The following is an 11,576-nucleotide window of genomic DNA, read 5'->3' on the forward strand; positions in this document are numbered from 1 at the left end:
TTTTTTTTTTTTTTTTTTTGGTCTAACTTTAAATACAGAAGCACTGTAGACAGGCAGATTGGAGGGACCACCCTCTCCCGAGTGCCTGGTGCTCTGTCTTCAAAGAAAGACAGAGCCTTTTCTTGTCTTGGGAGAATCACGCTTGGAACACAAACCCCATCACAGCAAAAGCCAAGCCAACCCCACCTCCAGATCTCATGGCTACTTTTGTAGCTCCATCTCTTCTTCCCTTCTCCTTTCCCGTGGAGGACTTTGTGGTCCTCGTCACTGGAAGCTTTACGGTGCTCATGGTGTAGGCTGCCCCAATCTTCACACCAGGCAGTTTCCCGGTGGGGTAGCAAGTATTTAGAGAATTTTCTGTGCTTCCAAGTTTTTCTTCCTTCAATGGTTTTATATTGAAACCAGTGGTGTTTTGGGGGGTGTGCTGCACTCACATGCCATGGGATAGTCTAGTGTCATCGGTCCCAGTCCTTCTTCAGTAAGGCAGTGACATGTGGGCCCTAACTTCTACTTTCAATGCAGAGACATCAGTGATTTGAAAACATTTGCAGGGAGAGACTTGAGGAAAGACTGCCTTGAAAAATACACTATTACTGGTGTCATCTCGCTGTCACCCATGACCTCACCAGGCCAGCAGTGCAACTTGCATATTCCTACCCTGTCGATTTTGGGTGAAGCCCAACAGAAAGGCTGCTCAGGAGCCCCTCTGCCATAAAGTGAATGTGGCCTATCAGAAGGAGCCCACTGTTAAAGCCCGGCATCGGATTTTGATTTTGTGCTACTGGCAGGTGTTCTGGGACAAACGTCTCAAGGGGGCACCTTAATGTCTTTCCCCTCTCTCTTGTTGATGACCATGAAATGAGTGCCATATATTCCCGCCACAACACCAGGCTCCATGCAAAGCCACAGGGCCAGTCAGTCACAGATTGAAACTTCCAAGCCAAGGACCAGCACTCCATTCTCTCCACATACTTCGTGTCCACAGGCATTTGCTACAGGAACAGAGGGCTAACAGCTGTTGTTCTGCATCGACCTCTGCACACGCCATGCAGCTGGAAGCTGGCATATGTTAGCACTGGTAGAGCTATAAGTTAGAAGTTTGACAGGTACCTCACGTTCTGTAGCTACTTTTATTACCTGAGGGTGCGATTGACATCTCAATGTTTGGAAGATAAAATCTCAGCTCAGTTCCTGAGCCAGAGCAGAGAAAGCAATCAGGTTTGGGCAAAGCAAATGTCAGAGATGTCCTTCTCTGATCTCCTACGTAAGAGACTCATGCACACAGATCCCACCTGCTTCCTGTCCCATCCCACGGAGACAGAGTAGGAGCATAGCAAGTGTTTTTTTGTTTTGTTTTTAAACTTATAATTCCTAAAGTTGTTCTCTTAGGGGGTCTCTTTCTACTTTCCAGGGAGGCAGCAAGGGTCCTAATCTGGGTGACCCTGCCAATGTGGCCCACTTTCATTCATATCTTCTCGTTGGCATCCCCTCGCACAGGCTAGTACACAGGTAGATGGTCACAGATGGTTGCATTCTGAGGCCACATCCCACACATTCCCCCTGCCTGTTGTGTGTCTGAGGGAAGGATGGCTTACACCGAGGACATATCCAAAGGGAAGCAAGGTTTGGGAGAACAGCTAGTTTAGAAGTGAAGAAAGCAAACCTGAACAGACTGCCCTTGCCTCTTCAACAGCTGCACTTGGCATTCTGGCTCGAGATAGAGAATTCTGGCCTTGAGGGTCTGGGTAGGAATTCTTTTCCCTCCTTCACCCCTGTCCTTAACAAGGGGTCCATTATACTTAGGTTTTCAAGTTCAGCCCAGGATTCCTTCACTAAGAGCCAAGCACTGTCATTCCTAGTGAGAATGATGCCAAAGGTAACAAACCCAGCAATTTGAGTGACCAAATGTCACAGGCAAACAGCAATAGACCGATCTGTACTTGAGGCTGCCCTTGGCAAGTGTGGCTTCAGGGCCCCGCTTTTTCTCTTCCTTTCTTTCTTATCACTACGCCCTAATTTTGAAGAGGTTGAGAAAAATGCGTCATAATTCCTTAGTAATTTCCATTCATTAGTCTCACATATTTTATTTACAAATACAGGGAGGTGGGGTTCAACTGGGAGGTAGACTGGTAAAGCACTTGCTCACCAAGTTCAAGGTCCTGGGCTCAATTCCCAGCACCACCCAAAACAAACTCAGGAAGCTGTGTGCTCTGGGGCGGATTTTATTTACTCTGACTCTCTGAGAAGGGGCTGGTGATTTTCCTAAGCCCCACAATGAGTCGTCCTGTGCTGTCTATACACTTCTGTGGTTTCCCATTTGGTTGGGTTAATTTCTAATTAATTTTCAAACAATAGTGTTCTAATGCTTTAGTGAGACTATCATAATTTGGGTTGGTGAGACAGTCAAAGAGTAAAACTGCCTGGTCCCAAGCCTGATTATGCAAGTGACTTTGATCCCCAACACTCACATGGTAGAAGCAGAGAACCAACTACTTCCAAGTTGCCCTCCAACCTCAGGCACATTAGCTTTATCTATTTGTTCTGTAACTGTTAAAGAACACGCACACACACACACACATGCATATGTATGTATGTATGTGTATATATTGAATAAACTCACTCATTTAGATTAAAATAAATGGCTACTACACATCATCTCTAGACCAGTGGTTTTCCGTCTCTGGGTCATGACCCCACCAGGGAGAAGGTTGGATGACTCTTTCATAGGGGTTGCATATCAGATAGCCTGCCTCTCAGTATTTACATTATGATCCATAACAGTGGCAGAATTACAATTATAAAGTAGCAATAAAAATAATTTTATGGCTGGGGGGAGGGTCCACCACAACATGAGGCTATTAAAGAGTTGCAGCACTAGGAAGATTGAGAACCACTGCTAGACCACACACAGCAATCTTTGGAGTACTTCATGGCTAAAGCAAGTATTTATATCCAGAACATAGAAAGAAATTTTATAGCTCATCCTAATGGTACAAACATTTGGCTGGTCAACAGCATATGACAAGATGCTCAACAGAATTGACTATAAGGAATTAAATCACAGTGAGATGTCACCATACACTGATCTGAACAGCCAAACTTAAAAAAAGGCGGGGTAGATGGCTCAACAGTTAAGACACTTGCTGCTTTTCTAGGAAGTGTGGTTCCCGCACCCACATAGGGCAGCTCACCATAGCCTGTAAGTCCGGCTCCTGAGGATCTGATGCCCTCTGTGGCTACTTGTATGTGTGTGCACCGCACACCCACTCATATATAAATTAAAATTAAAAAAGACTGACAATATCAGGTGTCGGTGAAGCCCTGGAGCAAATAGGAAATGGAATTCCTATACATTTAGTAGATGTTGTGCCTGACTTTCATGGCAGAGTACGCATTTTGATGGCTATTAGTGACACACTAAAGAGACAGATTTGTGCTCCTACTTTTTAAAAAGATTTTATTTTTATTTTATGTGCAGGAGTGTTTTGCCTGCATGTAAGTGCATTATCTAGGCCAGAAAGAGGGGAGGAGGGGGGATCCCTTAGAACTTGAGTTACAGTTGGTTGCTAGTTACCACGTGGGTGCTGGGAAGTGCGCCCAGCTTTTCTGGAAGAGCATGGACTGTTCTTAACTGCTGAGCCACTGCCCTGCGTCTCATGCTCCCGGATTTAATAAATAAATACCTTCGGACATTATCTAACTAGCCCTGTTTACTTTGCTAAACCCCAGCCGCTCCGAGGTTTCTGGTATTTTAACTTCTGTTGGGGACAATTTATCAGACAGTCAGAAGTTCCCTATTTTCTACTCCTCAAGATTGGTTGGTTTTTTTTTGGCTTTTTTTTTTTTTTTTTTTTTTTTTTTTTTGGTTTTTCGAGACAGGGTGAAATGGTGGTCAGACCTTAGGGAAACAGGGACTACAATGGTTATACCTTCAGCCCACACAGAGCAGAGACAAAGCTGGATGCCATCTGGGGCATGCGATCTTTGGCTCTAAAGCCTCAACCATGTATTTCCCAGAACTGCTTTCCACAGGATTACTCTCTTGTTGTCTTGGACAAAATCAAGTCTAGCTAGAGTTCAGATCCTGCCAATTTATCTTACCCTTAGACAGTACCAGCATTCACACGGGTCAAATACCGTGTGAAAACAGTTTGTCTAGCTTGCCTAATCTCGAGAACTGCACATTCACTGCGATTAGCTATGCTTTGGCCTTCTTGACACACACACAATAGTAAGCACACCTGTACGCCTACCCAGAGTCCTGGGTCCTGAGTCGTGTTTCACAGCCTCTCAAGTTGTACATTTGCTTTTATTAGGAGCATCAAACTTTATTTTAAATAAACCCACACTAAAGGTGGGGAGAGCTTAGGCATTTCTATCTGAGTCCCATGGCACTGTAGCCAGAGAAACTTCTTTCTCTATACGAAGGAACTGAGTCACAAACTGGCTTGATGACTTCACGTCAGAGAAAAAGCTGCAATCACAGTCAACAGAAGGAAACCCTGGTACCCAGTGTCAGTAGATCCAGACTACACAGAGGCAGCACTATTCACCATCCAGAACCAGGGGGTGTTGGGACTTTACATAGACAAGCAGCCTGGGCTTCATGTTCCACATAAGGACTGAGTTCGGAAGTGGGGAGAGACCCATGCCATGTTAGCTCTCGTCTCTAGTGCCCACGTTAACAACTGAAGGAGACACAGAGGCAAAGTTCCTGAGTCACCTTTCAGTTCTGGGGCAGGCATCTGTGACTCAAGGAAAAGTGCGCCGGTTTCCCATATGCACATGAGTGTTAAATATGGTGTCAGGCCAGCACATGGAGGAAAGCAGGTAGGCACTGTGCTTACCAAGCACTTCTTTCTCACAGAGTCAACCAGGAAAAAGGACAGCACAGAGCCAATCTCTTGCTTTTCAGAGCCACAGGAGTAAGGCAGCTTGGGCGGTGTCTGAAGAGAGTCACTTGAGGCTGTTCAGAAACTTGGCGTGCTCTTCCCCTCTCGGCAGCAGGGTCTCTCCTCCTATCTTTGGACCAGTCTTCTCCTAGGAGAGTGCACGAGTAAGAGACGCCTTTTATCTTTATTTTCCTGGGTCACCAACTTAATTACGAAATAGAAGACAGTACTACCCAGCTAGATATTGTCTAGAATGTCCCCAGGGCCATCTGTTACAGCTTGGCACCAAGTTGGTGCTCCTGGGAGGTGGTGGGACTTGTGGGAGTTCTTAAATCCCTGGGGATGAGACCCTGAAGGAACAGGAGGACCCAGGATCTTTGTCTTCTGTATGAGATAAACAAGTCTTTGTCATCCTCCCACCAAAGGTCCAAAAACAGACCAACCAGGTGGAAACAGGAGAACTGTGAACCAAAGAAAACCTTCCCCCCTTTAAAACTGACTATCTCAGGTAATTTTTGTTACAGTAACAGAAAACGGATTACCACATACCTTCAGCATTCCATCCCGTTCCCACTTGTAGAGGCCACAGTTACTGAAACAGAAAAAATGGCTTTGCTCAATAGCAACATATTAGCGGCATGAAGACAATGGGGGTGGGGGTGGGGTCACAGGGAAAAAGTTGCCCCTTCATCCTAGGAAGAGCTGTTCAAGGAGGTACCCATATTATCCACCTCATCTCTGGTCATGCTCAAAGCTACAGAGAATAAGTACTTCAATGGCTTGAGAAGCAGCCTTCCACTCCTCCGTAACCTGGAGACTGTAGAGATGAAACTTCAGGTGACCACACTACACGGTGGTGCGTGTCCCAGTGAGGGCGCCATGTAGGCACTAACTTCTGTCTACTGGAGGAGAATGTTCTAGGTCAAGAATTGAGAGAGAGGAGGCAGAGAAGTGCCATCTGCCTACAGAACAGGACCCATCCCCTATCCACGGGCTGCCCACACTGTTTACCCTAACACACACCCTTCAGCCCGCCACCATGCACACTCTTCAGCTGAGGGAGGCTCTACCTCTCAAGGGTCTCAGCTAACAGTTCCAACTTGGGGGTATCAGAGCTCCAGGAAAGCTTAGGGTGATGATCTCCTGTTCCAGGGACCGTACAGGCGGCACCATGGAGACAGAGAAGCCCATGAGATGTTCATACCGGCAGTGCTTGTTTGGGAGCTTGTCCAGGGAGATGGTCCTGTTTCCACAGGGACATTTGAAAAACCTCTTCACACCGTCGTGCCAGTGGAGGTTGTGCTGCTCGCTGACACAGGTCTCCAGAGGCTTGAAGTGGGTATAGGTGCACTGCACAGAGCACACAGAGCACACAGGGGTGAGCGGCTTGGAAGGTAGGAAGAGGAGCTGCTGTCAGGGCCCTCCATACTCTGCCATGGCCGGAACCTGACCAACTCATCCTTGGTGATACGTTTCTCTTCTGAGATGGGGTTCCGTCTTCTGTAGCCCAGGCTGGCCTTCCAAGCTGGTGCTCAGATAGTCTTTTACTACCTCCCAAATGCTGGGCTCAGAGGCATAAAGCCACCACGCTAGGCTCAAGTGGAGTTCTTGAAGCTCTCTTATACTAATCCCTATTTTCTAATGTCTGCCCTATTGGGCTGACAGAAGGGTTGCAAGCTCAAGGACAGCCTTGGCTACATAGTACGTTTCAGATCAGCCAGAGTTAATAGTGAGATTCAAAATACACCTTTTTGCTTGTTTGTTTTTAAATTTTGGTCAAGGTCCCAGAGATAGCAAACTTGAACTATCAATAAATACATCAGAATTTGTCAGAACTTGACAAACAGCAATAGGAACAACTTGATCCTAGTGCCATACAGCAGATTCTCCATACAAACACTTCACTGCACAGCTCCAGGTCAAGCAGAGAACCTCAATTTTGTCTATCTTGCGCTATTTATTTTCAACTCTAAATGACATATTACAAGCCATGGCCCCACATCTCACAATTCTTCAGTTCCTGCCAAGATGATCCCGACCCAAACGGAGCCCTGCCCCCACGCACCGTCCTGCACGTCACCACACGGCATTTCACTTCCCGGGTGGCTCTCATCTTTTCTTCCATCTGTTCTTTTTTCACCAGTGGCTCAAAATAGGATTTCTGTAGCTCAGCCTCAGCCTGAATGACAAAACCCACAGGAGTAACTCCACCAAACCCAGTATCTGCTCAGAATAATGACAGCCGTGACTTAGCTCAATCATCATAAAAGCAGAACTGAAGAGACCCCTACACAGAGTAGACCAACTGCAAGCCAAAGATCATAATAGGTAAAAAAACAAAAACACAAAAACCCAACAACCAAAAACCTTAAAATAGGGAATAAAAGAAGATTAAAAAGACTTAAAGGCACTTGGTTTTTAAAAGAAGTTCAAATAGAAGCCGGCGTGATTATGGCAGTAAGTTGAGAGTGTATGAGCAGACAGCCAGTTCAACACAGCGTCCCACAGACTCCAGAGGGAAGGCACATACAGACGGCCCCACGAACGACAGCCCCATCAGCTAGGTGATGGCCACAAGAATGTCCCAAGTAATTAGAGCTGTAGAGATGGACTGGCCTGATTCCTTGGGCACTCACCTCTTTCAGGATGTCTGTGTGCTTGGACTTTGCTTTTAGAATCTTCTGAAATTCCTCGGACTCTAAGTAGGCAAGCTGCTCTCTCCTTTTTTTCCTGGCAGGCTCTAGCTCCTCTGTAGAACAAGATTCTAGGTTTTACTGAGAAGACCAAGAGAGAGAACCAGTGTGCTTTGCCCTTCACTCTCCCGGTCACCAGGCTCTTCAACCTTGACATCAGGACCCCAGCTGTAACTGGCAAGGGTGACCTCAGTGAACAGAAAGCTGGGTATGATGGCCTACGATCCCATTATTGGCAAAGGTAAGGCAGGAGGATTGCCAAGTTTGAAGACAACTTTGGCTACAGAATGAGACTTTGTTTATTTTTAAAGATGTATTTATTTTATGTATATGAGCACACTGGAGCTGTGCAGATGGTTGGGAACCTTTATGTCGTTGTTGGACTTGAAATTTTTTAGGACCTCTGCTCACTCCGGTCAACTCCGCTTGCCCAGTCCCTGCTTACCCTGGCCCCAAGATTTATTTATTATTATATAGAAGTACACTGCAGCTGTCTTCAGACACACCAGAAGAGGGCTTCAGATCTCTTTACCAGTGGCTGTGAGCCACCAGGAGGTTGCTGGGACTTGAACTCAGGACCTTTGGAAGAGCAGTCAGTGCTCTTACCTGATGAGCCATCTCGCCAGCCCGAGACTTTGTTTAAACAAACAAACAAACAAACAAACAGTAGCCAAAAATTAAGCAGAGATTAAGGAGCACAGACCAAGGTGGAGTTCTTGACAAGAAGAGACACTCTTTACTTCTGATTATGGTGACAGAAGAACAAAAAGTTGAGTTATAAGCCTATTTTAAATGACATTTAGAGTTCCCGTGCTTTAAAAAGTAAAAACAGCAAATTACTTTCAAAAATCTTATGTTACTATAAAATGCATAAAGATCCAGGGAACAACCCTTTGCCACCTGCTCAGATTGTACACAATTCCATTCCAGGTTCATGTGATTATACAGCAGTGACTGGAAACCCAGCCCTCAGGACTCTGGAGCAAGGCAACCTGGACTATTTAGAGACCCACACTAACACTTGATGTTGGAGGATAAGCTGTGCTTAGACCCTGTCTTCTCTAAACAGGCTCCGTCCCCACCATGACGCCGATGCCACAATACCTTCAGGAGAAGCCGCGTTGCTATTCTCCACGCGCTCCTTCACTCCCAGCACGGCTCGGCCATCCATTTGCTTCCTTACGGTATTGTTTGGATCTACTTTTGTAAGAATCTGGCCTTTTGCCCTTAATTTTGCAATAGCAGCTAACTAGAAACAGACAGACAGACAGACAGTTGAGATACTGCAGACCACAGCCCTTGGTTCTCTAACAGAAACTGGGCTGTGAGACAGCCCCGTGTGCAAAGCCCACTGCCTGAGTTCTAACCTGAGAACGCACATGGTGGCTGCGGAGAACCTATTCTTGCAAGCTGTCTGCCAACCACATGGGTGGCATGTGCATGTACACACACAAAAGATGGCACTAAAAGTTGATGGGACAAAAATAAGTCTACACATAGATTAAAAATGATGTTTCAGAGAAATATGCAATATGAAATGGCAGAAGTATGTTTAGGGCACTTTTGGAAAATTTTGGAAAGTCTATCCAAAAATTCATTTAGCAACTTTTAAAATCAAATGTTCTAACAATACATTTCAGAGACATATTACTTTTGATACTTCTATGCTGAGGAATCACAGGAGGGAAATATTAAATGTCTTTGCTTGCTGTAAACAAGCCATTATGTTTAATTTCCATATTTAAATCATTTTCAAGAGTAGAAAATTGAGCATGTACCAAAAGCATTGCATTGCAGATTATTACATAAAAAAGCATGGAACTTGAGCCAGGTGTCAGACAGTGCTCGTGAGGGCTGCGTGCTGAGATGTCAGACAAAGTGCACATGTGGAAGGTTCAGAAGCAGGCCTGTAGTGATGTCTCTTCATCAGCACAGGCAAGCATTACCACGAATAGCCTGAATTTGTTCTGTGTTTGACTGTGAGTTAATTTTTGCACACTGTGTGTTCATAGCCTTTAATCAGTAATAGAATTTTCGCGACTCATAACTTCAGTTACGAGAACCCCAGTGCAGTTGCAGCCCTGATTAAGAGGCTGAACTTTTCATCATTAGTTTGTAGTCCTACCTTAACCGTTACAGGAGTCTTCTGCCTAATGCTAAGGTCTCCAGCTGTAGAACAATCCCTTCCTGGGGGCTGCCTCCTCTAGACTGACAAGGAATTGTACAGCAGTGATGGCTCTCGAGTTCTTAGATGAGCTCAGCGGCTCTATGCTGATACCATTCACATTGCACTTGCTTTGGAACTATGTAGGATGATTGGTTAACACCATTTCGTCACAGAATGCAAAGCCAAGCAATGAAAACAGAAGCCAGCAAAAATAAATAAATCCTTAACTTTTTTTTAAACAAAAGACTTAAAAAAAAAGAAAAAGACTTGGGTGTGTACAGTATACTTGAGTGCTTGTATGCATGTGTATAAATTAACAGCAGTGTCTTTCTTCCTTCACCACCCTTACCTTCTTTAAGTTTTGTTTGTCTGTCTAGTGCCTGCTTGTCTGTGTGCCATGTGTGTCCAGGTGCCCTGAAGGCCAGAGGAAGGGTCAGATCCTCTGGAACTGAAGTTACATGCGCTATGAGCTGCCTGATGCAGGTGCCTGGGTTCCCTCCGAGACCGTCCAAGTGATCTAAGCAATGAGCCGCCTCTCCAGCTCCCATCTCACCCTCTGAGATAAGATCTTTCCCTGAGCCTAGAGCTCACTACTTGGCCAGAATGGATCCATTTGTTTGCCCTCACCCCTGCCTGTCCCCAGGGTCACATGCAGCCACCATGCCTGGCTTTTCCTTGAGTGCTAGGGATCCAAGCTTAGGTCCTTAAGCATCGTAAGCTCCCCGTTGGCTGCTGACACCCCAGCTACCTTTTTACTTTCTGCTGCTGCGCTCAGTTTTGGTCTTGGTGGTGGTGATTCATCAAAGAAGAGAACATCGTCCCCTTCTGAGATGCCTCTGCCCAGCTTGGGCATCCGTGGGGTTGCAGTTCCTTCCAACCTGGGGAACTCAGCCCCAGTTCGAGGAGACTGGGCAGCAGCAGCCTGTCGAGAGGAAGACGGCACTGCTGGGCTCTGGACTTCACTTGAGCTTTGGAGGAATCTTAAAAAGGAATAGGAAGTAACTAAATATGGGTTGGGTATGTGGCTCAGTGGTACATCATTTATTTGTCTAGCATGCCCTAGCCCCTAGGCTCCATGCTACAACCAAAACCCAAAGTAAATAAACATAAACGATAAATATATACCCAAGGCTCAAAAGACGTAGAACTCAAAACAGACGAGGAGACCTTGGATAAGCTAGTGTGGACAATTAGTTGCTGGTAAACAATTTCCTTTCTTTGGTTAATAATTCAAACCAGCAACGAAGAACACCAGTTTCTCTCGCCTAACTGAGTATACTGTGGGTGTCCATCACTTCCTAGCTCATGACCGTTTTACCAACTGGCCAGAGATGCTATCTACAGCACACATCTAAAATTATAATGCAGAGGCAAATAACCACAAGTCTGTGTGTGGTTAGCTGTAAGACCTCAGGGCCTCAGGGCATCGCCCTGCTTCTCCATTTATTCTTCAGGAAGGGAATACACAAGAAACCCTTCACAAGGTAGAAGGGAGGAGAAGTTGAAATGGCACTGGGTGAAATGACTACAATTCCTTATAGGCATGTATGGAACTGTCAGAAAATTTAAAAAAGAAAGAAAGAAAGAAAGAAAGAACCTAAACAAGATGGTGGAGGCACATGCCTTTAAGCCCAATACCCCGGAGGCAGAAGCAGGCAGCTCTCAAGTTCAAAGCCAGGCCTACAGAACAAGTTCCAGGCCAGCCAAGGTTACACAGAAAACCCTATCTTGAAAAATAAACAGCCGGGCGTGGTGGCGCACGCCTTTAATCCCAGCACTCGGGAGGCAGAGGCAGGTGGATTTCTGAGTTCGAGGCCAGCCTGG

The 11,576-nt window shown here is 45.8% G+C and overlaps 1 protein-coding gene across 1 annotated transcript in view; it reads right to left on the minus strand.

Annotated features, from left to right (window-relative positions):
- Positions 1 to 4,290: 4,290 nt before the first annotated feature.
- Mcm10 (minichromosome maintenance 10 replication initiation factor) overlaps positions 4,291 to 11,576 on the minus strand; it is a 23,367-nt gene continuing 16,081 nt past the window's right edge. The window contains exons 14-20 of the mRNA XM_021156441.2: positions 10,501 to 10,732; positions 8,690 to 8,834; positions 7,529 to 7,641; positions 6,958 to 7,071; positions 6,097 to 6,242; positions 5,442 to 5,484; positions 4,291 to 5,040 (exon numbers count right to left, since the gene is read on the minus strand). Of these exons, the coding sequence (XP_021012100.1) occupies positions 4,957 to 5,040; positions 5,442 to 5,484; positions 6,097 to 6,242; positions 6,958 to 7,071; positions 7,529 to 7,641; positions 8,690 to 8,834; positions 10,501 to 10,732 (877 nt within the window). The 3' untranslated portion in view covers positions 4,291 to 4,956. The remainder of the gene's footprint in view (positions 5,041 to 5,441; positions 5,485 to 6,096; positions 6,243 to 6,957; positions 7,072 to 7,528; positions 7,642 to 8,689; positions 8,835 to 10,500; positions 10,733 to 11,576) is intronic.

The sequence above is a fragment of the Mus caroli genome, chromosome 2 (assembly GCF_900094665.2).
Source record: "Mus caroli chromosome 2, CAROLI_EIJ_v1.1, whole genome shotgun sequence".
Taxonomy (NCBI): domain Eukaryota; kingdom Metazoa; phylum Chordata; class Mammalia; order Rodentia; family Muridae; genus Mus; species Mus caroli.